The sequence below is a fragment of the Mauremys reevesii genome, linkage group 12 (genome assembly GCF_016161935.1).
Source record: "Mauremys reevesii isolate NIE-2019 linkage group 12, ASM1616193v1, whole genome shotgun sequence".
NCBI classification, from domain to species: Eukaryota; Metazoa; Chordata; order Testudines; family Geoemydidae; genus Mauremys; species Mauremys reevesii.
Window position 1 is genome coordinate 8,133,359 of NC_052634.1, and position 27,447 is coordinate 8,160,805.

The 27,447-nt window shown below is 45.6% G+C and overlaps 2 protein-coding genes across 11 annotated transcripts in view; one reads left to right on the top strand and one right to left on the bottom strand.

Moving 5' to 3' along the window:
- LOC120375849 overlaps positions 1 to 13,666 on the bottom strand; it is a 38,220-nt gene extending 24,554 nt beyond the window's left edge. For 3 of the 6 annotated variants that reach the window (XR_005586830.1, XM_039496837.1, XM_039496835.1), the window contains exon 1: positions 7 to 328. The gene's annotated coding sequence lies outside the window, so the exon portion shown is untranslated. Of the gene's footprint in view, positions 1 to 6; positions 2,450 to 8,980; positions 9,018 to 9,349; positions 9,523 to 13,102 lie in introns of those variants that run through there. The other 3 variants (XM_039496832.1, XM_039496833.1, XM_039496831.1) reach the window with 3 other exon arrangements.
- On the top strand, positions 10,279 to 27,005 carry SC5D (sterol-C5-desaturase). 5 transcript variants are annotated; one of them, XM_039496839.1, is made up of 6 exons: positions 10,279 to 10,413; positions 13,088 to 13,221; positions 16,530 to 16,747; positions 17,888 to 18,020; positions 21,518 to 21,618; positions 23,314 to 27,005. In XM_039496839.1, exons 3-6 carry the CDS (start codon positions 16,538 to 16,540, stop codon positions 23,764 to 23,766), a joined length of 897 nt encoding a protein of 298 aa, XP_039352773.1. In that variant the 5' UTR covers positions 10,279 to 10,413; positions 13,088 to 13,221; positions 16,530 to 16,537; the 3' UTR covers positions 23,767 to 27,005. The 5 variants fall into 5 exon arrangements, with proteins under 5 accessions (XP_039352773.1, XP_039352772.1, XP_039352774.1 ...); XM_039496838.1 differs by having other exon boundaries at positions 13,165 to 13,221; XM_039496841.1 differs by lacking the exon at positions 10,279 to 10,413 and adding an exon at positions 10,431 to 10,544.
- The last annotated feature ends 442 nt before the right edge of the window (positions 27,006 to 27,447 follow it).

The window sequence follows — 27,447 nt, forward strand, 5'->3', positions numbered from 1 at the left end:
TCCTACCAGGCTCCTGAAGCTGCAGTCCACAGGGGTCTCTGGGCTCCTCAGCACAAGTAACTCCCTAGAACTCAAATAGCAACAGGTCTCCAGTCCAGGTCTCAGGCGCTCCAGCTCCAGCTCCAGCTCCAGCACTACAACCTTGACCCAGCATCCTGCCTCCTTGGTGGTTGGACCAGAGTGAGTTGAGCTACTCTCCTTTTATACTAGCACAGCAGTTGGAGCATGCCCAGCACGGTCTGAGGGGCGGGGCTTCCTCTGCCTGTAGTGGGGGATTAACCCTTTCCTGCCTAGTGCAGGGTATGCACACCCCGTCACAGCCTATAACCTGCAAAGATCAAAATCCACCCAACAATCAGAGGCCAGGATGCAGTGAGATGGGACAGCAATACTTCAATTTCATAATCCAGACAGTACAAAGAGCTGTTGAAATCAGAGCTATTATTAAAGATACAATCCCTCCATTATAGCAGCTGGTGCTTTAAATGCACCTAGCTTTAGGTAACTATTAGTATGGATACAGATGGGAAGACTTTGAGGAGGGGCTATGCTGTAATTCTCTAATCAAAAGCTCTACGGGAGGGCTGAGGTGAGTGGTACTAATGGATAACTGAGTATTGAGGAAAGTGGGTGGATGCTGTATTTTATGGGAATTGAACAGAAATGAGCTAACTGGAGAGTCTGGATGGTGGTCCACAAAGAGAGACTGGTGAGGAGATAGCCCTCTTTTTGACTGATGTATAAAGGCAGTCTGATAGGCTTTTCTTAAAAAAAAGTTTTGTATGGTGTTTTCTAATCTGCTATACAGATCTTCTGTCCTGTAAGAATCTCTATGTTGAGTAGAGAGCTCAGCTAACCCAGTTGAAGTGAAAGTGACTGGAAACAAACAGGTACTATGTGATAATGCCATCATAAGCACCAAGGAAGTGAAATCCAAGGAACAGAGAAATGAAGGGATTTTTGTAATAGGTACTGTACAGAAATGCTTCTTGAACAGTTGGGAGAAAAGGTCTCTAAATAGTCCCCCCTGGTTGCAGTTTGCTGCTGCTCCTCCAAGGAGATTGCCACCAAAAACAGACTTTATTTTTAAGTGAAAACAATGAAAAAAGGGGTTTTCTGAGGGCACGAGGGGAACTTTCAGGCCCTCCAGCTCTGTCATCAAGAAGCAAAAGAATCTCTTTTCTTGCAAGTCAATTTGGAAAAGGAGGTAAGAGGGAAAGAAGGGGGGTGGAACTGATAAATCTATAACATTTTGCTTCAAGGGAAAGCCCCATTTCAGCTGACTGCCTCCTTATTTTGGTCAAAACGTGAGATGGGAGTAGAAGTTAGATATAAAGAATAACATGTTAAACATGCAGCTGTAGTAGGGTGACCAGATGTCCCGATTTTAGAGGGACAGTCCCAATTTTTGGGTCTTTTTCTTATATAGGCTCCTATTACCCCCCAATCCCTGTCGGGATTTTTCACACTTGCTGTCTGGTTACCCTAAGCTGTAGCCTGCACAGCTGGACCGATGACAGCAATCTGGGCGTTGTTTCTTATTGTCATTCCCAGCTACTCAGAACGTACAATGGTTTAACGCTGGAGGAGTAAATGCACTAAATAGAACGGCACTCAGCAAGGGGCCGCAAGGCGTGAGTTACCGAACCTTCTGCCACTGTCCTTGCTGACGGGTCTCAGAAAGCCTGGCTCGGCATCTGATAAGCTGAGTTACACTGCATTACAAGTACCCTGTAAAGACATGCCAGCTCCAACCTTGTCCAACTGATGCCCCATTTTGGCTGGGCACTGAAGACAGGTTCTAAAAACCTGCCCGTTAGTCTAAGGTAACACATCAGCTAGAAAAAAATTCATTGCTAAGCACGTGCTAAGCACCTATCTAGTGGTCATCACTAGGGTGTTTGCAGATGCGGGAAGTGGGGCAGTTATTCTGTATCATGTAATGTTCAAATGTTAGCGGGCATCCAATCTGGAAAAATCGTAAAAAGGACCATAACTTGAAGAGACAGTCTAATTTTCACCACAATCAGCAGAAATTTTCTAAATACAATTGATAATGCAACTATGTAATCAAAAAAGTGCTGTTCTGGAAAGTGTGGGAAATATTTAGCCACGGGTGATAAGTTTTGTGCATTTTTCCATCCTTGTTTGTCTTTGGTTAAAGCAGAAGTCTGTAGTCACAGGACAGTATAAGTTTGTTTGAACCATGAAATAAATCGAAATATCTGTCATTATTTGTAGAATGGACTGATTGGAGAAGTTTTTCTGTCTGCTATTTTATGTTTTATGAATATTGGCTAGTGTGCAATGATTCCTGCACTGGTAACTGATGTTAATACAACATACACCAGGATTAAATATTTTCAGGATATGGTCCACTCTCCGGGCCAAGCCTGGACTTCTGCCATGTATAATAAAACAAGTTATTGCAAAGGACAATATGTGGGAGGTTGGTGGTTCCCATCCCACTTCTTCTTGCTAAGAAGAAAGTTGAGCACTTTGCTCTCAACTGAATGGCTGAATGGCCTGGCTAGGAAGTAGTGGGACGTTGGGTCTCCCTCTGTCCTTTCTGTTGAACGTAGGACACGTTCAGTAACTATTACATGAGACTTGGGTGAAATCCTTTCTGTGACTCCCTTGGTAGTCCTGTGGGTTAGCTACTTACCTTTCAAACCAGTGAACTGCTGGTTCAAGCCCCATCTCTGTTGAGAAAGGGTGGCCCCTTGATCTCTTACTGCTCAAGCGTTCCACTTTAACTATATATTAACCGGGGCAAAGAGTACTCTCAAGTCCCTCTATGGTATGGGGGTTAGAGTGCTTCTCTGGATTGTGAGAGACCCTGGTTCAGATACCTTCTGTGTTGGTGGTGATAAGATGGCTAACCCAATCTATTACGGCTCACGCGTTCCACTTTAACTATATATTAACCGGAGCCAGGTAAGCTCTTGTGTTCCTCTGCAGTATGGGGGTTAGGGTGCTCGCTTGGATTGTGAGTGACCCTGGTTCAACTCCCTGCTCTGCAGGACAGGAGGGCCTCTGATGGGTTAAGGGGGGCCCTCCTGGTTGAGCAAGAGGCCTGTCACAGGGCCTCTTGCTCTTTTAATTTTACCACTCTTATAGATAGTCAAAAAATTAATGAAAAGAGCAAGACACACTCTGAGAGACCCTTTGCTCAATCAGAAGGGGCCCCTCTCACTCAGCTAGGAGGGACCCCTCTCACCCACCAGAGGCCCTCCTGCCCAGCAGAGCAGTGACTTGAACCCAGGTCACTCACAATCCAAGCAAGCACCCTAACCCCTGCACCACAGAGGGACACAAGAGCTTACCTGGCTCCGGTTAATATATAGTTAAAGTGGAACGTGTGAGCCATAAGAGATTGGGTTACCTTCTGTATCACCAGGTGATACAGAAGGTAACCCAATCTCTTATGGCTCACACGTTCCACTTTAACTATATATTAACCGGAGCCAGGTAAGCTCTTGTGTCCCTCTGTGGTGCAGGGGTTAGGGTGCTCGCTTGGATTGTGAGTGACCTGGGTTCAAGTCCCTGCTCTGCTGGGCAGGAGGGCCTCTGGTGGGTGAGAGGGGCCCCTCCTAGCTGAGTGAGAGGGGCCCCTTCTGATTGAGCAAAGGGTCTCTCAGAGTGTGTCTTGCTCTTTTCATTAATTTTTTGACTATCTATAAGAGTGGTAAAATTAAAAGAGCAAGAGGCCCTGTGACAGGCCTCTTGCTCAACCAGGAGGGCCCCCCTTAACCCATCAGAGGCCCTCCTGTCCTGCAGAGCAGGGAGTTGAACCAGGGTCACTCACAATCCAAGCGAGCACCCTAACCCCCATACTGCAGAGGAACACAAGAGCTTACCTGGCTCCAGTTAATATATAGTTAAAGTGGAATGCTTGAGCGGTAAGAGATTGAGATGCCCATCCCATCTCAGGGAAGGGATTTGAACCCGCACTGCTTTACTCCTGGAGTAAGCACCCAAACCGCCAGGCTATAGTGGGAATCACATAAATCTCAGGGCCCAATTCTCATGTCATATTTGCTGAATGTGCCCTGCCTTCAACAGAAAGGACCGAGGGAGACCCCACAGCCCACTAGCCAGGCACTTAGGCCATTGGGTTGAGAGGTAGGCAATCACCCTTCAAATCCCGTCTCAGCCAGCATAAAGGGGATTTGAACTGGCACCTGCCACTTCCTAAACAAAGGCATCCAAACCACCAGACCACAGAAGGACTCACAATGTAACAGTGGCTGTTTAACTACCTATTGACATTGGCCCACCTTCAATAGGAAACACTGAGGGAGCCAGCCCATTGGGCTACCTCCTAGCCCAGCACTTAGAGTGTTGACCTGCCAGGTAAGAGACCAAGGTTCGAATCCCGTCTCGGGCAGCATAAAGGGGATTTGAACCCCAGCCTCCCACAGGCCAGCCGCAACCCCCACCACTAGACCACACAGGGCTGCTTGTTTGTGCTTTGGCCCAATGAGTATGTAATGAAAGAGCAGCAGCTTCAACAGACAAGAGCAAGGGAGCCCCAGGGGCAGAATACTGCCTAACCCAGCACTTAGGCCGTTCACTTGCCAGGTAAGAGACCAAGGTTCGAATCCTGTCACAGGCGGCATAAAGGAGATTTGAATCCCAGCCCACTACACCACACAGGGCTGGTTGCCAAACTTACCGCCCAATGAATATGTAGCGAGAGTGGAACAACTGCAGCAGACATAGCCCCAATGAGACCCCCTCTTAGCCCAGCAGCAGTATGCTCACCTCGAAGAGAGGAGATGGCTGTTCCAGTCCCTTCTCAGTGAGCTGAGGAGGGACTTAAACCTGCAGCATCCACATGCTGGGTAAGTACCCAAACCACTGGACTACAGAGAGATTCAAGTCTCAGCACTGGCCAGTTACTACTGAAGGAAAGTGGCACAGCCTCCACGCGCTCCAACGAGCAAGCCTCCTCAGGCTCTCCTTTCCTTCAGGACCGCGCAAAGCTGAATTTGTGCCTGTTAAATGCGCGTAAGATGAGCCTCGCCTGTACTGCCTTTGGTTTGGGTTAAACCCGCCGCCTACTAATTCCAGCGGGCGAGCCCCCCTGGTACTTGCGTCGCGTGAAGGGGTGAATAACACGTCATGAGTCACGTTCAGCACCCAAGGCATGATTGTCTAGACCTCTATCAGATCCAGCCTTAACTGTCTCTTTTCCCAGCTGAACCCGAAGCAGCCCCTGACCCCCATCCCAGGCAAGGCCCCTAACCACTAGGTTAAAAGTTACACGGGAGGCCTCTGCCTCCTTCTCCCTGGGCTGTTTTGCGAGGCGTTGGGCAGGTCCCTAACCAGCTCACGCTGAGTGGGTTACGCACCTAAGTCACCTGAGGGGTTCCTGGCCGTGGCCGACAAGCAGAGGTTGGGAGGGGAAGACGCTGGGTCAGTCTCCTTCTCCCCGCCTGACGAGCAGGGAGTCGAAGAGGGCCCTGCAGTCTCTCGAGCGCGAGCCCCGGCGCCGAAGGAAAGGAGAGCCTGAGGGGGCTTGCCGGTTATAGCGCGTGGAGGCTGTGCCACTTTCCTTCAGTAGTAACTGGGCAGCACTGTTTCACACACCTCTCTGTAGTCCAGTGGCTTGGGTACTTACCAGGTGTGTGGTTGATGCTAGTTCAACTCCTCCCCCAGCTTGCTGAGGAAGGACTTGAATGGCCTGTTCTGAAGTGAAGCGCCAGCTGCTGGACTCAGAGGTGTTCTCCTGGGGCGCTTGGGCCCCTTGACTCTTCCTTTTTTTCTGCTGAAGCTGGTCCATTTACTTGCATTACATAGTCACGGGGCTAAGTAGGCCCCCAGCAGCCTGCTGTAGATGGGGGCTTGTGCTGCGTGCTCAGCATGTGGGCGGTTGGGGTTCAAAGCCCCTTCCTTCTTGCTGAGACAGGATGTGAACCTTGATCTCCTGCCTCTCCGCTGAATGGCCTGAGTGCCGGGCTAGGCAGCTTTCCCATGTGGGGACTCTCTCTGTCTTTTCTGTTGAAGGAGGGTCACTTTGGTGACATAGTCATTGGGCCACAGCCTCAGCCAGCTGGTTGGGTTAGTGCGGTGGTTGGAGCGCGTGCCCAGCAGCTGGGAGGTTGGCGGTTTCTATCTCCTTTCTTCTTGAAGAGAAGGGAGTTGAGCACTTAGCTCTCAACTGAACGGCCTAAGTGCCGGGCTGGGATGTGGGGGCCCCCTCTCTTTTCTGCTCAAGATGGGCCACTGGCTGTAAATAGTACATGAGAATTGGGCTCCAATCTCCTTGTGGTTCCCTCGGTAGTCCTGTGGTTTGGCTCCTTGCTTGCAAACCGGTGAGTGGCTGGTTCGAGACCCCTCCCCCTTTCTGTTTGTTGAGAAGGGATGGCCCCTTGAGCTCTTGCCTCGCAAGCATTTCACTTTAACTATCTATTAACCGGGGCAAAGGAGGCTCTCAAGTCCCTCTACGGTGCGGGGGTTAGGGTATGCGCTTGCAGTGGGGGCTGACCCCGGTTCAGATCCCTTCTGGGTAGCTTGAGATGGGGTGGGTGTCTCAATCTCTTACCGATCAAGCATTCCACTTTAACTATATATTAACCGGAGCCAGGTAAGCTCTTGTGTTCCTCTGCAGTATGGGGGTTAGGGTGCTCGCTTGGATTGTGAGTGACCCTGGTTCAACTCCCTGCTCTGCAGGACAGGAGGGCCTCTGATGGGTTAAGGGGGGCCCTCCTGGTTGAGCAAGAGGCCTGTCACAGGGCCTCTTGCTCTTTTAATTTTACCACTCTTATAGATAGTCAAAAAATTAATGAAAAGAGCAAGACACACTCTGAGAGACCCTTTGCTCAATCAGAAGGGGCCCCTCTCACTCAGCTAGGAGGGGCCCCTCTCACCCACCAGAGGCCCTCCTGCCCAGCAGAGCAGGGACTTGAACCTAGGTCACTCACAATCCAAGCAAGCACCCTAACCCCTGCACCACAGAGGGACACAAGAGCTTACCTGGCTCCGGTTAATATATAGTTAAAGTGGAACGCGTGAGCCGTAAGAGATTGGGTTAGCCATCTTATCACCACCAACACAGAAGGTAACCCAATCTCTTACGGCTCACGCGTTCCACTTTAACTATATATTAACCGGAGCCAGGTAAGCTCTTGTGTCCCTCTGTGGTGCAGGGGTTAGGGTGCTTGCTTGGATTGTGAGTGACCTGGGTTCAAGTCCCTGCTCTGCTGGGCAGGAGGGCCTCTGGTGGGTGAGAGGGGTCCCTCCTAGCTGAGTGAGAGGGGCCCCTTCTGATTGAGCAAAGGGTCTCTCAGAGTGTGTCTTGCTCTTTTCATCAATTTTTTGACTATCTATAAGAGTGGTAAAATTAAAAGAGCAAGAGGCCCTGTGACAGGCCTCTTGCTCAACCAGGAGGGCCCCCCTTAACCCATCAGAGGCCCTCCTGTCCTGCAGAGCAGGGAGTTGAACCAGGGTCACTCACAATCCAAGCGAGCACCCTAACCCCCATACTGCAGAGGAACACAAGAGCTTATCTGGCTCCAGTTAATATATAGTTAAAGTGGAACGCGTGAGCGGTAAGAGCTCAAGGGGCCATCCCTTCTCAACAAACAGAAAGGGGGGGTTGAACCACCTACTTACCAGTTCAGGGGTAAGGAGCGAAACCACAGGACTACCGAGGGAATCACAGAAAAGGAGTGGCCCAATGTTCATGTAATATTTACTGAAAGTGGCCCACCTTAAACAGAAAAGACAGAGGGAGCCATCAGCTTAGAATACCTCAGCACTTAAAACATTCACTTAACAGGTAAGAGGTCCAGGTTGAACTCCTTTGTCATGAAGAAGAAAGGCAATTTAAACCAGACTCACTAGAAATCTGGGCAAGTATCCAAAACCCTGGACTACAGAGGGGTTTCCGTGTTCTGTGTTGTCCAATTATTATTTGATGAAAGTGGAACAGCTTCAAAAATGTATGAAGGGAAACCGATGTCTGAATATCCCTTAGTTCAGTGATCGGGGCACTCACTTGATACAAGAAACAGCCCTATTCAAATCCCTTCTCGTGAGCTATAATGGAAGAATTGACCCCACGTCTACCACATCCCCCTACGTTATCTAACCACTGGGCTAATAGATATGCATGAGGCCTCTTCTCCGGACACACAAATCCTCTTCAAATCCCTTTTCCACACCCAGAAGGGAGAGGAAACTGACGAAGGCTGTCCCATACCCTGGGTGAATATCCTGACCCTGGATCTGAATGTGATAATGGAGGCTGTTTGCTCCCCAACCGCCTTGTGTGGAGTTATGGGTGCAGTGTAGCTGTGTCAGTCCCACCATATTAGAGAGACAGGGTAGGTAAGGTACCCTCTTTTACTGGACCCACTTCTGTTGGTGAGAGAGAGAGGCTTTTGAGCGACACACAGCTCTTCTGGTTTGAGAAAGGACCCTTAGAATATGTGCTAACTATTAAACAATTTGTTCCATCTTGCATTTAGCTGTGACATTTGGGGTGCCTTTCCCAATGAAAATATTTAAGGCTACATTGCTATATTATTCATTATTATTATTATTATTTGTTACCAGCTAGGAGCCCCGGTCATGGCCCGGGACCCCACTGTGTTAGCTGCTGAACAAACACAGAACAAAATGACAGCTCTTCCCCCCAAGAACTTATAGACTAACTTTAAGACAAGAAAGAACAGATGGGTATAGACAGAGCAGGGAGAACAAGGGGAAAAAAAGGGACAACATTAGTCAGCATGATGGGCAGTGGACTCCACCCACCAGCAGCCTAATCAAGATCAGTTTTACGTAGGCATGGTGGCAGAGATCTTTGCCAGATCTGCTTTATTTTTTTGTACGGTATATACTTGTTCATCAGCCAGTTTGTTTATAAGCCGACCCTCCAAGATGGAGAGGTAAAAATGGCAAAAACTGTAGGACCCCTTCATAAGCCGATTTTATATATGTAATATAATATACGCAATGTATTGCTTACCTTGTTCTGAAGGTCTGAGGCATTTCTATGGCATAACCTTTAGGGATTTAAAAGTTAAATCACTTGAAACAGCAAAATATACTAAATAGATTTAAAGTGAGAATAGATGGATAGAAAAAGCTGAGTCACAGAGAGGTTAGGTGACTTGGCCAACGTCACACAGTAAATCAGTAGCTGTAGTAGGAAGAGACTCCATGTCTCCTGCTTTAACTATTAGACAACATTGTCTCCAGCTTGCAGTAGCTTGTGCTGCAGCAAAACAGAAATATTCCAAACAGCATTGTGTTAAATTACAGCACAAAAGGAAGACAATACATAAGGAAAAAGCAAAAGAATAAGACTGAGCCTGTATGTCAAGACAATACGCACCGTTTGTCGATTTGTGTCTGAACATAACCTGGATCATTTGACTTATAGGAACGGCTCGTAAAACGGTGCTCCTCATTTCACGTATATCTGATAACCATTTTCTTTGGCGTGTACAAACTTGAAGATCGAATGTCTGTGCCTCTTCCAGTTGGTACGCTGATTGTTTGCTGTAACTAAGGAGAGAGAGCTTGGGTTGTTGTTAAGAATGGAATTTCAAACACCTTTCCGGGAGCTGACCTGACTTTGAAATGTACAGTGTATTTTCAGTAGTCTACATTTTGTGTCATGCCCCTCACTGTCCTCATAAACAGACATGATCAAGATTAAAATCTACAGGCATTTTGTGTCTGATTCATCATCATCATCACTCCAGTTTTATGCCAGTGCAAGTCCTCTGAAACAACTTGGGTACTTAATCTTAGGTCCCTTAAATGCATATTTTGGAATCTAGCTAAAAAGTGGCCTGATTTTTCAGACCTGCTAAGCCTCCCAGGATCCAGGGACTTCAGTTACCTCAGCAACTTTGAAGGGAAGACCACATGTACTTAGTTGCGTAACTGTAAGAGGAAGCATGGTCTGGTACAGTGGCTCTCAACCAGGAGTCTGGGGCCCCCTGGGGGGCCATGAGCAGATTTCAGGGGGTCCGCCAAGCGGGGCCAGCATTAGATTTGCTGGGGCCCAGGGCAGAAAGCTGGAGTCCCACCGCATGGGTTGAAACCTGGGGCCCTGAGCCCCGCCCAGGGCTGAAACCTAAAGCCTGATAAGGCACCTGCCCAACACTGGGCTTTAAGGGGTTAACAAAGCCCTAGAGAGTCTGCACAGGAGGCAGCCAATCAGAGAAGGGCTGAAGGGAGCAGCCAATCATGGCTAAGCAGACCCATATAAAAAGGGAGCTGCAAGGCAGAGAAGGCCATTTTGTTATTAGGAGCTCCTGGATAAAGAACTGTCTCTGGAGGATGGAGAGATTTACCAGCACCCTGGATGGAGCAGTATTTCTAGCAGGAACTGGGGGAGAGAGCAAAAATTCCTTGCTGGATGCTGGGGTTTGCAGACTGAGGCCTGAGGTAAGGGAAGTAGCTGAAGAGCTGACTGCAGATTTTTAGAACAGGAATGATGGTGGTGAGGCACCACACTTGGAAGGTGCACTGGTGAACAGAGCTAATCCCCAGGACAGCTAGCAGGAGTTGCTACAGTGGTGAGTGAACCCTGCAATTTAGATTTGTGAGGACTGTGTGATGTGGGGCTTGCAGGCATTTGCCCTGCTTGTTACTCACTAAGGTTTGCCCTTACTCTTGTATACAGAAAAACATTTGTTGTGGCACAGGTGGGTTGTGGACCTTTCACAGCATAAGGTGGGAGGAGAGAGAGCTCAGGAAAAAAGTTGAGAACCCCTGGTTTAGTAGACAGGGTGCTGGAGGAGAAGTCCAGGAGACACTGATTCTACTCCCAGCTCTCTCAATCACCTGCTGTCAGGGTGGGCAAAGGTACTCCACCTGTCTGTGCCTGTGTTCCCCTGCTCTCTGTGTATTTAAAGCATAAGCTAGTCAAGGGAGAGACTCTATCCCAATATGTATTAATTAGCACAGTGGGGCCCAACTGTAATAGGGCCACTAGATGCAACTGTGTGGGGGGGAGACTAATAATGGAGTCAAAGGGTTAATTTTAGCACTCAAGTTAAAAAATTTTGGTTTGTTTCCACCATTTGCTCTATCTATTCCTTCTCTGCCCTTGACTACTTGAACTGCTCAGTTTCACTTTCCATTTCATGTATGGTAGCATACAGGTAGTGCATGTGTGGCTACACATCATGGTGAAATCAGGCTGTGTCCACACTTGTCACTGTGCTGTGTAACTACATCAGGCAGTGAAGGGCTCCAGTTCACTGCTGCCAGACCCTGTAATTGTGGTGAGGACAAACTCTCCCAGCTGGGAGGCAGCAGGACACTACATGCTAAAACTAACAGTGTAGATATGGAAAGCACTGCATGGACACAGATCTAGGTAGGGTATCTATTCTGGAGGTTCAGGAGTGTAGGGCACTGTAATTTACTCTCCTAAGCCATACTTCACCATCTTCACTGCTACTTATACCCATGCAAGTTGGACATGCAATGTCCGTACTCTCTACACCACCATAAGTGTAGATTTATCTTTATACATATCCATGCTATTTTTACAGGGAATACAAAGTCCTATATCAACTTGCCTTGAAAAAGAAATTCAAGTCACTTAAAGAGGGGGAGAACCCAAGCTAGAATTGACTTTATAATTCTGTATTACTCTACCATTTACAATTGTTAACATGGGGGGTTACCAAAATACAAGTAACTTATTAGTAAATCCACAAACATCCTGGAGTTTGAGAACTTTGCCAGCAGAGAGAACAGAATTAGGCTCCAAAATCTGGAAACAGACTCAAGCCTATATAGGTCCTTGATCATCATTATACATTTCCTATTCCTGCACCAATATTGCTTATGGTATCATGGTAAGGGATGACCACGTGGTTGCTTTTTTAACAGCATCAGAAACAATCTCTACCCTCTCTCAAACTACACTGTAATCCTTATTTTCTCTTAAAACAAGGAAGTCATGTATAGCATAGCTTTCGAGTCCTTCAAAAGTGCAATCTAATTTTGCTTTATGGAATATATATCTTTTCCTATTTCTTATAGTAAATGTGTTGTCAATTCTAGAAAATCTAGCCTTTAAACACTATAGGAGCAATTCTTGATACCTGTTAATGAATTTAAATTCAGATTTGCAAACAAGCACTCAAACATGTGTTGCTCATAAACAAGCTACAGGAGTTTTACTCCTTGCTAAGTGATACTGAGCATCAGCAATTTTGCATACCAGCTAACATTTCGAGGCCATTAACCTATTTGGAGAGAAACTACCAGTTGTTGCCAGTCCTGTTTGATTAATGAGATCATTTTAATGGGCTTTTTTATTGTGGATGTTTGACTGGCAGTTGTTGGGTCCTGTTGAGTTTAGGCTGCATTTTCTTTGGGACAAGTACAGCACCCATTGAAATAATGGTAAAATTCCCGTTAACTTCAATGATTCAAGACCAGGGCCTTTGTTAGTAATGTAGCTTTATTTCCTATTGAGAGATGACTTATTTTCAAGCACCCAAATGTGCTAGGCAACAGGGTCATTTAGAAACATACAGCTATTGGAAAGAAACAACCCCTGTAGGCATGCAATTCAATTTTCTACTGCATGCATTTCCATGCCTTCCTTCTGGTGTCAGTTATGGGCATAACATGCTAGATCAGTGGGTCTCAAACTTTTTACTGGCAACACCTTTCCCAAAGCAAGCCTGAGTGCAACTGCCTAATTAAACACACTTTATATATTTAACACAAATGCTGGAGGCGTGTGGGGTGGAGGTTGACAGCTTGTGACCCCCCTGAGGGGTCCTGATCCCTAGTTTGAGAACCCCTGTGCTAGATGGATCACTGGTTTGATTTGCTACACTTCCTGTCCTCATACCAGCCTTGTTTATCAGATGTTTAACATATTGCAAAATAACCTCCAGAGCAAACAAAACATTATGCCAGGTGAATAGTCATTAGAGACAATAACCAGAACCCTCCAGCTGAACACCCAGTAACCTCCTTTAGGGAAAGAGCAGGGTGGTGAGCTGCCAAAAATGCAGACTCCGTATGTTGCACAGGCCCAACATTCATTGGTTTTTAAGTGAAAGATATAGCTAACCAGTTCTGTGTTTAGGAGTGTTCAACTAACCTTTCTGAAGGTCAGAATATTTCCCAGATGACCGGAAGGTGTTCTCTTCTTCCCTCCTCCAGTCCACACCTCTTGTGTCTATCTTGGGTTTTTTCTACAGCACACAGTTCCATGGTAAGGTAAGTACTGCAGGTCCCCAGAATGGGTCTTGTTTAGTTTCTTTTCAACAGACTGGCTTTTCTCCTTCTATAGCTTAGAAATACCAATTGTTATCAAATACTTCCAGGCATAAAGAGCTAATTACCTGATTCTGGCCCTAATGAGTAGTTAAATGCTAGACTACCCTACCAAGGGAGGTTGTGCAATGCCCACCAATGGAGGCCTTTAAGTAGAGGTTACACAAACATCCGTCAGGGATGGTCTCGGTTTACTTGGTTCTGGGTGCAAGGGGCTAGACTTGATGACGTCTGGTGACCCCCTCTACTGTAATCTTGTTAGTGACCTCATGATTTGCCCCATGGCTGCAAGCCTGAGATGCAGTGCTGGGGACCAGCTTACGAATCTAGTCCTTCCTCCCGGGGGCTGCCTGCTCTGCTAGCACCTTTTAAGCTGCATAAAGGTGCTAAGCTTTCTCCCCCCCCCCACCCCCGCAACGCATTTGAAAATTGCGCGCAGGCCACCTGCGCCGCGACCGTGCGTTTGAGTAGCCGGGCACGGGGACCTGCGGAGCCCCCCACGCGCTCCTCACCACCCTCCTGGCCCCGCCCCCTCGGATCGCCCGCGGGGAGGAGCCGGCGCCCACCTATTGCGGGAGCCGCCTGGCCAGGCAGCCGCCCGGCCGCGCGCCGCCTGCGTCACGCCACTCGCCAGCTGGGCCGGGCTCTGACGCCTCATCAGGCTACCGCTAAGCCCCGCCTCCCTGGGGGGAGCCGAGGCGGCCACGCCCCCATCTCAGCCTGCCGGGGTCTCGCGCCCGGGCCGTCTGCGGGGAGAGGCTCAGCCTGGGGCAGGTAGGAGACCGGGGGGGAGCGAGGGGGAGGCTGGGGGTGCAGGGAAAGGGGGAGGGGGGACTGGGGGTGCAGGACGGAAAGGGGGCGGGGGGGAGACTGGGGGGGTGCAGGACGGAAAGGGGGTGCGGGGGGAGACTGGGGGGGTGCAGGACGGAAAGGGGGTGCAAGGGGAGACCGGGGTAGTTTTTTACCAGGGGAGATTAGGTGGTGCAGGAGGTGGCAGGAGAGAGGGGAGGTGGGTGAAAGGGGAGGGAACTGCAGGAGGTTGGGGACGACGATAAGGGGGTGCAAGGTGCTGTAGCACTAACCTCCCCCATTACCAGTTCAGAGACACCCCCCAGCAGGGTGGGAGGTTGTGTTCTGGCTGTGGGCTATCACCCCCTGCATGCACACCAGGGACCAAGGGGCAGAAACTGTCCTCTCCCCTTCCCTTTTTTAGGGATGTATTATCAGTGCTCTGTCTATGATCTGACTGAAACAGTTTTACCTTCCCTTTTTTCCTTTTCAAATTGCGTAGGGGGAGACACTTCTAAATATCTTCTATTTTAGAGTCCAGCAAGAGGGGAAAATTGTTTTGTATGTCTGTCACTGGTTCTTTAAATCTGGTTTAGCTGATCACTCAAGAGTGACCTACCATCCATGAGACAGTGAACCCCCCTTACACTGGTGAAAGTTGTTCACACCTGTAGTGCCTTTGTATTTAACAGTCTTTGTAAGTGAAGGATCATGATCTTCTCCCCCTCCCCCGTTAGTTTTGATCTGTGCTATGAAATGACTTGGTCTCAGTCCACTCTTGTTTACCTTGTAAACTCTTTGCAGCACAGATTGCCTTTTTGCTCTGTTTCTTGTAGAACATCTAGCACAGAGGTCCTGGGCCACAGGCAGGGTTCCAAGGCAGTGAAACACCACTAATAAATGCTTAGAGAAGATGGGTGAGGCATTACTGCTCCCACCTTGTCTCCTCTAATATTCTGGGATGGACATGGTTACAACTATTTTACATATTTCTTATGTAGCACTTCTAATCAGATTTAAAAAATGCAGCTCTCCAGTAGAGATCTTTATTACAAGAGCTGGTCAAAAATTGGGAGTTCTTTGTTTAAAAACAAATTTTAAAAATTCAGAGATTTAGGGTTTAATTATAACAAATGGCTGCTACAGCAGAGAAGCCAGGGACTTGATGGGGCATGCCCACAGACCTTGCTTGAGATGTGGCCGCTTCAGGTCATGTTAAACTCCCGTGGTCAGACAGAAGAAACCTCTTGTGGTAAGAGGAAATGTCATGGCCTGTATTTGGGACTGGAACTACAAAAGAAGCTTATGGGTGTTAACCATCTTTGAAATGAATTATTTATCAGGGGAAGTTTATATGACACATTAACTGGAGGACTGGTACAAGTTGCAATCTTACATGAAAAATTGTTTGCATCGTTTACTAATATGATGCACCTTATAGTTTAAAGCCATTTAATGGCCCATACTCCAGCACATTGCCAACACTTTTTAAAGTGTGGTCTTGTATAGCAGTGGTTCTCAACCAGGGGCACGTGTACCCATGTCTTCCAGGGGGTACCTCCACTCATCTAGATATTTGCCTCCATTTTACAACAGGCTACATAAAAAGCACTGTCAGAGTACCATCTAAAATTTCATACTGAAATAGCTTTTCTCATTTTCTATAAGTATGCTGAGGCACTTGTATTGTCAGTAAGCAGTTTAAATGAGGTGAAACTTGAGGTATGCAAGACAAATCAGACTCCTGAAAGGATACAGAGATGCAGAAAGGTTGAGAACCACTGTTGTAGATTAACTGTAACAGGGGAGGACTAGGTAAAATGTTCATAAGTGCCTAGGGCACAAATACTCCAAGATATTTAGTCTCCCAATTTCCACTCAAATCAGCCAGAGTTAAGTGCCTAAATACCTTTGAGGATCTGGGTCTACAGGCTTATTTCTCACTGAAAATCAGTGAGACTGAGGCTCCTAAGCCAGTTACTGCTTTTCAAAATTTTACCACTTCACTACTGGGGGAGGGGGAGGAATAGAAGTCATAGCTAGAACAAACCTAGGGCTTTAGTCTTCACTGAGGCACATGGGTAACAGCTATGAAGTTTTCCCCACCTAACTATACCTGTTTTGTGACTGCAGCAGTCACACTTTTTTCACAAGCATGGAATATGCTTAGTTTCAAGTATACATCTTGTATACAGGAAGACAAAGTACAATTTATAGTCCAACATACTACTGTGGAAGCAGGGAAAGAATTAACAAGGATCTGAAAGGATTAAAATTTGGAGTTTTTCTCCGACACTACCATTTACAACAGTCAAGTGAAATTGTTTTTGATTATCCAAGTACATGCAGATTAAATACATGTATTTATCATGAATATGGAACACCTAGAATTGTGGTGTTGCGTGTCAATAGCATAAAACTGTTTATATTAGATGCATTAATGGGCTCTTTATGTTCCATAGGTATAACAATGGATCTAGTCCTGAACTATGTAGATTACAACTTTTTTACACCATACGTGTATCCAACCCCATGGCCAGAGGATGAGCCCTTTCGTCAGATCATCAGTCTCCTTATTGTAACAAATCTTGGTGCACTTGTGCTTTATTTGCTGTTTGGAACTCTGAGCTACTACTTGGTTTTTGATCACTCTCTGAAGCAACACCCCCAGTTTCTAGAGGTGAGCAGAAGTTCAGTTTTTCCTAGTCTAACAACTTGCCAGTTATGTGGCAGATTGAACTTTACCTCTCAAATTTGTATTTGGTGCTGAGTTAAGGTTGATGCGCTTTCATAACACTTCAATTATTTGGCTAGGGCTCTAAATATTTGATCAATATTAAGAGGATCCACATGGAAGTTGACTTATTTGTTTTTGGGGGGGGGTGGCAGATTTGAGAAGGAAACTGCTTCTGTACTTTTAAAGATGGTTAAGGAGCATTTTTAATTCTGCATAGCAAGGTTTCAAAGCTGTATTAAGTCAATTTGAAAATAACCTTTTGTTCAGTTACAAACAAGGTCTATTTCCCTGGTGTCTTCATAACTAAGACTCTACTGTAATTAACCTTCAGTACCCATGAGAGAGGTAGGTCTCCCAGTTCCCAAACTGGGGAAACTGAGGCAGAGTTTAAGTGGCCCAAGACTAAATAGTAAGTCAGTGAATAAACCAGAATTAGAACTCAGGACTGGCAGCGCCCTAACCTTAGGCAGCAGGTGATTAGAGGAAGTGAGCACATCAGATAAATCAAATACAAAGCACCCTCCAATTTCAAGGCTATATTACATTACGCAAACATGAAACTTGACCTTAAGAACAAAAGCAATGGTGGGTGGAAAGAGGACTCATAATTATTAACTTTATTTTGCCTCCATACAGGGGGCTGGACTAGTTGATCTGGCAAGGCCCTTCCAGCCTGCATTTCTGAGGCCAAGAGTAGTTCTGCCAAAAATACACTGGGAGGGAGGCTTTGCATTTTTAAATGAAGAGAGGAATAGAGCTATCAAGGGACGAAGTGCTACTTTCTTGATGAGCAACCTTATGACTGTGAAGACAACTATTGGCAGGACTGTACTGGATAATGAATATCTCCCTCTCTGCTGACAGAGCATGGCAGGGGAAACTTGATTCATGAGGCTTATTAGGGTGGTGTTCAAGGTGTCTACAAAACAAGTGGTTTAATTGGTTCACTGATGTGGGGCAGAAGCAGGCATGAAGTTGGCAATGCCTCTGCTCTTCCTGTTCTGCAGAAAAGTCTCTCTGGTATTTTCATGAAGGTACATATTTTCTGTTGAAAAATTAAAACCTGTCTGCTTTTCTATTTAGAATCAGGTGCAGCTTGAGATAAAATATGCTCTCCAGTCACTTCCCTGGATCAGCATCCCCACAGTTGCACTCTTCTTTGCAGAGGTCAGAGGTTACAGCCGGCTTTATGACAACATTGAAGACTCTCCATATGGTATGGAAATTCATTACTTAAACTGAGCCTAGCACAATGGGGTCTCAAGTCCATGACTAGGGCTCGTAGGCCCTACAATAATACTAATACTTAGCATCCTAGCTCTATTTCAATTGACACACTTCCTTCTTCCCTCTCAGCTTCACTCTGTATTCCAAGCTAAGGGGCAAGAAGGATTCATCTCCCACTAACTGCCCTTTCTCACCTGTCCTCCACACAACCTACTTCCTCCTCACCTTTTCTCTCTTCCCTTATGTGTCCTGCCCTATTTCTTGTCTACTCTTAATAAGAGAACATGCCTTAGTGCTGAAAATGCTTTGTAAACTGACAGGCTGCCTAACTGGTTTAGTGAAAAGTCTCCATTAAGCTGTTACATCCCAGTGTCTTCCAAAGTGGAGCTGAATTGTTTTGTTCAAGCAATATCCAATGGGATGCTTTCTCTGTCAGAGCTGCTATAAAATTGTCCAAAAACCATCAATTCCCTCTTGGCAAGTAACTTGAACAAAATCAGGTATCTAGGGGCATGGCCACTTTGGGTTTCAGGGCTCTCACTAGTGCTCTAAAAATAACTGATATTTGATGGATATTTCAGCTTGGGCTCTCAAGCCCTGCCTCTTCACCCCACTTGCCTTCCAGGCTGCAGAGCCATAGATTGATCCAGTACTGCACCATCACCTGGGCTTGGCGGCTTGTTCCCCGATGCAGTGTGCATGTGCCCTAGGAGGTTTATGCTTGTATTTTGGGAGACATGAGCTATTCACCTACCTCACTCCCTGTTGCACATGCTTGCAAAGACAGTATTAAACTATGCAACAAATCACCATAAAGATTAACCTCAGAGCCCTTCAGCATGTAGCAAATGACACAGGGATGTCAAGTGTTGTGAGGAAGTTATACAGCTACCAAGAAAAACATGCTTCTATGAGACACTGTTACTTCCCCCTGCATTTGCAACTGGCAAAATCAGATTTCCTCAGCCAGTTGAGAGCAAGGTGCTGGCTGGACAGGCCCATGAGCTGGAGTCTTCTAGCCACAGAACAGATACAGCAGCAGTGCAAATTTCCCTTCCAATAGCAACCTGTCCATATACCTCAATCCCTCAGCTGTCCCTAGGGAGAGTCTGACTCCATACCAATTCCTTCCTTGGTCTCACTGCTGAGAGAGCCAACAAAGGGGGGCTAATTACTAGCAAAGTAGGAACTAAAGCAAAACCACCTCCCTTTTTTTTCAAGCAGCCATTGAATTGTCATATGGGTTCAGTAGTAGACTTGGGTGGATTTGAACTGCCAGCCTGGAGAAGAACAGGGCTTTGTACCATTACCAATCCCCAAGCCAGCCTATCCTCGACACACCAATCCTGAGAGCAGCTCTGTGCAAGCAGCAGGGCCTCTGACCTTAGTGGGATTTGCAGACACATTGAGCTCCAGGCAGGTCTGAGGCCTTAATCTCAGATACAACTGAAAGCTGGGGAGAGGACCGTCCTGGGGGCACGTAACACTAGAGCCTCTTAAATGTCCTTATTCACCATGAGTGCAAACAATTTGGCTTAAAGTCTGTATTATGACAGTGGGCCAGCTAGTTCCCCTCCTTGGTCCTCTCCTGCATTTAAGTCAGGGTACCTCTGTACCACAAATAAAGGTGACTGTAGCAGAAGCCAACCTATCCAGGCTAGCTCTAATCTGGGTGGTGCTGCCACATCCTCACTACCACTCTTCTCCACATGGGCTTAGGTGCAGGCTAGCTGCTCCAGTGCAAGCCGGCCAGGAACCCTGAGTATGTACTCAAGTCGCTGGAGGCCATGACAACTGCATCTTCACTGCTGCTGTGTCCCATGCTAGCTAGATTACAGCTGGCATGGGTATGCCTAGCCACACTGCAATCACACCTCCACTTGCAGTGTAGGCAGCTTCCCGTAGAGGGACTCTGATCCTGACCATTCCTGTGTAACTAACTCCTTTCACTTCAGTGCAGTTACTCCTGACTGACACCACAGTAAATGAGGTCCTTGGTGTCTACCCCCTCTTCAAACCTCACCTGAAGAGCAGCTTGCCTTTTTTCCACAGGCAGACCTAAGATAGCCACCACTGTTTCTGCCAGACTAAGCATGTGCTGGGTATACTTCCTCCCACTTGCATATCCAAGAGCTAAAATTGAAGGACCCGTCCCTATTTTTAGTCAAGCTGATGGCATAAACCATTAATGCCATCAAAAAAGAGGCAACTCAGTTGTGTTCTCTAGTGGCTCATGCCATCTGTATTTCTTTAAATACATTCATTTACAAAAACCCTGCCTGAAATTAAATCCATAATGTTTAACTACTTTCTGAGTGCTGTACAAATCTAAGGGCATAATCAAGTTACCTCCCACACGTACAACATGCTATACCGCTTTAATTTACCACCTTAAAGTGAGATTCCAGGTGGAGAGAACACTTGGGTGGATGCTGCTCCTTGTGCCTTTCTGCACAATTGGAAGCTTTCAAGACAGCCTGCAATTTACATTTGTCAGAGCTCACTTTTTACAAAACTATTTTCATGCATTCCATTCCCCCCACAGGAAGCAATTTGTTTTAAACAAACATTCCCCTCAAACTGCAACCCAAACAGTACAGCACCAGGAATTGACCCTTTGTTATTACAGCAGTGCCTGGGAGCCCGTCATAGAGCACCACCATGCTGGGTGCCATACAAATGCATAACAGATGGCCCCTGGCCCAAAAAGCTTATAACCTAAATATGAGACGGGGGAGCAGTATGCAGACTACATAGGAAAACCCATGAAAGTTTATGCTCAAATTTGTTAGGTGCCACAAGTACTCCTGTTTTTTGTTTTCTATGATACTTCTGTTTCATTGGCCAGGTGACCAATACAAAATGTAAACAACCAACCAAGTAAATAGTTGTAGTTTTTTCAGTTTGAAGGGGTTAGTAGTAATAAGGGCATTTGTTTATCTTGAAATCAAACAGCTTCTGTCCTAGTTTACAGATAACTTCAGTATCTCTGGCTGCATTTATCTAGTCTGCACTTTTTCCAAAGTGAAAACAAAAGTCTTGTGTTGCTTCCTGGCTTCATGTGTTTTGGAAAAAACACTTATGTTTATATACACTAGTGTGTGAAAGTAACTTTAGTACTTTAAAGGACACTGTCAAGTAGATAATGTGGTGGGGTTTTTAGGAGGATGGAGTTAAGATCAGCTCACTTCATTGATGAAAGACTGTACTAAAAGCTTCTCCATTAGGTTCAGTTCAGCATTTTAGAGCCTAAAAGCAATCAGAACTTTTCACCAGCAAGAATCACTACACTAATACAATGGAAATCCTGTTTGGCTGAGCTTCCTTTTTTATAACCTAAATGACTTAGCCTCAGGATATAGAAAGAAATACTGCAAAAAGATTTTTACATGTTCCTTGTGTCTTAGACTTATTTCTCACCATCTTGACACCAGCCTAATTGTCTGTAATCTCTTAATCCTAAATGAAGTCTCATTTTTTCCCTAGGATGGTTTGGTGTAATCCTTAGCATGCTCTCCTTCCTTTTCTTCACCGACATGTGCATTTACTGGATTCACAGGTTCCTCCATCATAAACTTGTGTACAAGGTAGGAGTAGTGATATATAGATATAAAGTGTACTAGACTTCAGAACAACTTTATATAACCACTCGTCCAGGATGTGATTGACCCTTTTCTAAAAGTGGGGCAGTTGCCAGGAGGGCGTGAGGAAAATTTTTCATTGTCTGTCCTTTCTAAGGACAGACACGTAGATTGTCTGGCTTGGTGTATTTTAATGGCAGTTTAGCAAGACTGCTTTAAAATGTAATGGGACTTTACAGGGTGTTAGTGGTTTTTCTTCTATAAATACTAAGATCTAAGAGGTGTAACGCAGAACTTGCTGCCCAGAGGGAGGCAGGCCAAGTGGTTTTAACCCACCTTTGTGCCTGCCTGACCCTGGGCTCCTCTGGGAGTAAGATCCATGTGGGTGTGTCTGGCATGGCAGCTTCCCCAGGCTGCCCTCTCTTGTGGCAATGCTGCTTAGACTCTGTGCTGCAGCCCTGCTTTGAAGCGCCCTTCCCAGCGTTACTCTTTATGCTGGGCTTTGCAAGGGGAGCCCTCAGAGGGCAGCCTTCTGAATGTCAGCCACAGTTCCTGGGCTGGAGGAATCCTCCCTAGGCTCTACCAGCTCCCTGACTCGGAGCATGGAAGGGGATGAGGTCTGTCTCCCGGCCGTGTAGTTTGGTTCCACACATTATAGTTAAATATGTTGATGAAACACCCTGTCACAATGTCAAAGGTTTTAGGCCTCAATTCAAAGAATTTGTGCATGTGAGTAATCCCATGGGGTTAACTGGGGCTGCTTTCATGCTTAAAGCCTTCTAGCCCAATGGTGGTAAAATTTAAGTGAGCATTTTAGGTTTCAGCTCATGGTCTGAGCTCAGGTGTAGGAGTCAGGAGCTCTAGTGTTCAAACCCAGTTCAGAGAATTCTCCCTGTGGACTAGGATAGGTCGCATCCCTTTTCTGCCTCAGTTTCCCTGTTGGCAAAATGAGGATTTAAGCAACGAGAACTGGTTAAAGGTCTTGTAAAAGACATTGTGGATACACCCCACTGAAGTGGAATCTTTCCACCGATAGTTGCTTTCAGATCAGGCCCTAAGAGCATAATATAGGAATATATTTTTATTTGATTCTAGCATAAGATAAAGGTTTGTTTCTTATGGCCCTGGTGGTGGTATCATTAGAGTTAACCTGACCCATTAACACTGGCAATCTAAATATCTGTCAAATTCTATATGCAAAATGTATTTTTAATCTGACAGTTCTTTGCAGTACAATAGTGATTTAAATATAGCAAATTGAAGGGTGGCAAAGAAGCCATTTGGACTTGCTTCCAGATGCTGCTTGTTTGGGAGGGGAGGACTTATGTCTACACAGCAGCTGGACTCAGCTCCAGCTAGTGCACTAAAAGTAGCAGTGTCTGCAGCAGCTCATGCGAGCTGCCCAATCCCCTGGGTACAGACTCAGGCAGCTAGCCCAAGCTGTCACCATGGCCACAGTGCTGTGTTTTTTAGCATGCAAGCTCAGCCAGAGCTTGCATGTGTCTGGCTACCATTGTACCCTGTGTGTCAGTTTACAGGTTGAGAGGGGGTCAAGGAAGCAATTGAGCTACAGTAAAATGCAGTTATGCAGACATTTCCTAGTCATATGGTAGGCAATGTGGACCTAGGAGGTGCCAGATTGAAGCCCAATTTGTTTTGGCCTCATCAAAATGTAGGTGCTAACTCTGTTCTGTTCTTTAGCGTCTGCACAAGCCCCATCACCGCTGGAAGGTTGCTACACCGTTTGCAAGTCACGCCTTCCACCCCGTGGATGGTTTCCTGCAGAGTATTCCCTATCACATCTATCCTTTCCTCTTTCCTTTGCACAAGGTGACCTACTTGGGTCTCTACGTTGCTGTCAATGTCTGGACAATCTCTATTCACGATGGCGATTACCGCGTGCCAGATTTCTTGAAACACATTATCAATGGTTCTGCCCATCACACTGATCACCACTTGTATTTTGATTACAACTATGGTCAGTATTTCACACTCTGGGATAAAATTGGCGGCTCCTACAAAAGCCCCTCGTCCTTTGAAGGGAAAGGGCCACATGATTATTTGAAAAAGCTAAAGAGCGGAGAATTGGCCAGTATTAAAAATGACCATGCAGATGAAGATGTGGTGAGTAGAGACAATCTAAAGAATAAATAGATTGTAAAAAGCCCCTGACTTCCCCTTTCTCTTTTAAAAAAGGGGAAAACCTGCTTATAAAGAGAGCCCTTCCCCTATTAAATCATTCTTGGGATGAAAGCATTTTAGGCGCCTAGGGTGGTTATGATGGCATGATGTAGTTAAGGACTACAATACAGTCCATAATGGGGACCATTTATGGTGAGAGTAAAAAGCATAAGACCTATGTAAACATCTAATGTTGATGCAACAATGAGAATTTTCTGCAGCATGACATATAAATGTCAGTGCACTGAAATTGGGAGTGCTTTTCTAGCATAATGCATTAGAGCTTAAGTTAGCATTTAAATTCTACCATAATGCCATTAACAAGACAGCTTTTGGAGTATAGCAAAAAAGGTCTCCTGAAAGTACTATTGTTCCAGATAGTAAGTTCTCTCTGCACAGTGATAACTTACTGGGAATTTTGCTAATTCCTCCAGGATGCTGTAGGTGGCACTATACAGAAACTTCAGTGTTGCTGCAATATTGGTTCAGTGTAATTAAAAGGAAAATGTTTGAATAAAGGAAGACACTTGAGGAAATATAAATGAATGCTTTGCATGTGGAATGTGTGACAGTACACTGTTCTGCATGTACATACCTGTAGCTTAATAAAAGATGGCATGCACATTTTCCAAAAACTAACTTTTCCAGCAACTTTTAAAGGTTAGCTTAGCATTAAAATAGAAACTATCTGAATCAAAACTGAGCTAATGTTCTGGTAGAAATTTTGTGTATTTTAAAATAGGAAGATAATCCAGACCTATTTTTAAATAAAATCTTACTGTTCATAAAAATAAACTAAATGTTGAAGTGTTTGAATGGACCTATTAATGCTATTGCATTGTTCTAGTGAACTAGACATACCTTTCTTTTTTCCAGCTGCCCAAATTTGTATTGCCTTATACATGGGCTTAATGAATTTGAAAGCATGAGCTCCCATTTCTAATTTCCCTCATGGTTAAATAGAATGTCTTTCAACATGACAGCATAAGGTTTTTGCATGTTTATATTTTTTAGGACTGACAGACAGCATTTGCTACAAATAAAGTAAAAGTAATTGTAAAATACTGATAGACTGGTATACTTCCAGAAAGCTAAGTTCCTACACTTTGTGCTGTCATTTTGCATGATTTGATTGGGAAAACTGAAGTATATAATATAGAATACAAACAGTAACTTCTCTAGCTTTAGATTTATAGCATCAGGAATTCTGTCGTTGAGAAAATTCTCAATCTAAGTTTTTTTTGTAGAATCTTTTGATAAATGTATTTATAATTGCTGTGGAAATCAGCTGGCAGGTAAAAATCCTACAGTAATACTGTACCTTTTGAAGGAAGGAAAACTCTTGAATTGTGGCCACTGTTTTCAGAGGATGGGAAATACTTACAGGTTGCTGTTAGCTTTCCTAAACTGGTGTGAAGTCAATGTTACCAGTTGTCTTATTGGCTTTGTTTGCTGTTCTGATTTGATTTTTTTCCCCTCCCCTCTTAGCATTTGACAGTGTTACTTTTGAAGACTAAGCAAAAATATTTTTATCATGCAGACATGCACTGCACTACATATCACAGATTTGATTAGAACTGGTGTATTTAAAAAAAAATTCTGAAGACAGTGTAAGGAACAGTTCTATTTTGCAGGGGTCTAAAACATTTTAAATGTAGATTGGTTTCTTACCTACGCTATGTAAACTAGTTTTTACAAACTGCTTACAAAAAATTAAAGCTTGACTGCTTCTAAAAGTTTATCTAGCATTACAAAATTACCCAACAGCAGGAGACGAAGAGTGTGTGGGGAGTTCCCCACACTTCAGGAAGTAAGGATCCCCCTGGTATCATAGCAGTGTAATGTCTATCTTGCATGGCAGTAAGAGTTCCCTTACGCTTTACCTGTAGTGAAATAGTTTGAATGGGGAGAAGGTAGAACAGGCCTTTAAAGGCAGGAAAGCTGTGTAGTTGCCTTGTAGGAGAATTTGGTAACTGTAGGAAAACTAGGAAACTTGCAATCCTGGCTTCCCCCTTGCATGATAAAAGGACCTGTAGAAGAGAACCTTAGCTGCTGTGACCTGCCCACTAAGCAGCCTCATCCCTCCCCAGCTGGAGTTTCAGTTGAAAATGGAACAGAGCAACCAGTGGGTAGAGGTTTCAGCCCTTACAGGCTCTCTCCACTTCCCCAGACTGTCTGCAGCAAGATGACCTGCCATGGTCTTGAATCCCTCCACTATCTGGGGAGCTGCTTACTGGATTCTGATTTATGCTGCTGAGATAGAAAAATAGCAGCAGCTGTGCCCTGGAGTTCTTATCCAGGCAGTTTCAGAGGGGCTTCATAAGCCTGGTGCTTGCTCAGCAGGACTCTAGCTGGCCTGTTCAGGGGTAGGTTGCAGGCATGCCCCAAAGCTGTTGCTCCCATTGCTGTCACTTTCTCTGAACACTTGGTTCCTGGGAGAATTGGGGAGCATGAGAGACTTGGTTTGTGAATTGCATTAAACACTGCTCCTATGGAGCCTAATTCTACTCGTGTGCCCAACTCACTGTAATCCACCTAGGAGCTGACAGTAGGTGTTGTAAGATAGACGGAGATCAGTAGGCAGAAGGGGGGCTTAGAAAGTGGGGGGGGGGGTTGGAAAAGTAAACTTCAGGTATGATTATGAACCTTCTCCTTGCCTTCCCCCCACAGTCCCCTTACAGAGTAAGTTCAGTTCCTACGGTGAAATGTTTTATTATGGGTGTTCAGAAAGCACTTCTAGAATATAGACAGAATAGCAAAGTTCCCACCCCCACCAGAAACCAAATGCCTTAAAGGGAGAACAAAAAATGCATCTAGGGCTTAGTTTTTCAGGGATGCTGACCAGCTGCAGCACCCACTGCCTTCCAGGGACTGACTTTCAGCTGCTCTGTTCATAAATTGGTTAGCCAAATACTAATGCACAGTGCCATTCAGTAGCAGCATTTAGAACCATTAATCTCTAGAATAAATGGATAATCAAAGTAGAGAAAAAGCAGCATTCCTTATGAGAGCGCTTTTCAGACAGTGAGAGCTTGTTCACCAAATGCTATGCACTGTTGGTTATTGTGCCATAACTAGTGTAGTCTCCATAAGTGAAATATGCCAAATACCTAATAGCAGTGGGTGAGGAAGGGAGCAGGCCTGTAAGTTGAGATGGTAAGAGCAGCTCTGAGTGGATAGATGTGTTCCTCTCCATGCAATTTATGTTAACAGCAAGGAAAGGTGTTCCCAACCTTTTTGGGCAACACCACCCAATTCACTGCACTAAGATTTCATCTGACACCTTCCTTCCAAAATGTGCTGCAGGTGTCCAAGCCGCACAGGGAGTTGAAGCGCATGCAATTTGACTAAGGGAAAGACATCTGGAACTCTCAAGCCCTATAGTAAAACAGAGGATACCAGCTGGTGGGAACCTCCTGACCAGTATTGCCCTGTTAAGTTCAGTTTTGGCAAGGCAGGGTGTGAGTACAGGTTGGCTTAGAACTTTAGAAACTTCTGAACAAAGCAAACTCCTGCCTGCTGGTCCCTCCCAGTGGGCTAAGTAAAGTGAGATGCATGCACAGCAGTTTTCCAACAGACTGTCTATGGTTCATATTATAAACAAGTAAAGCGGTTTGCATAGACATTGACCCTTCCTGAAAACTGGAGCCATGG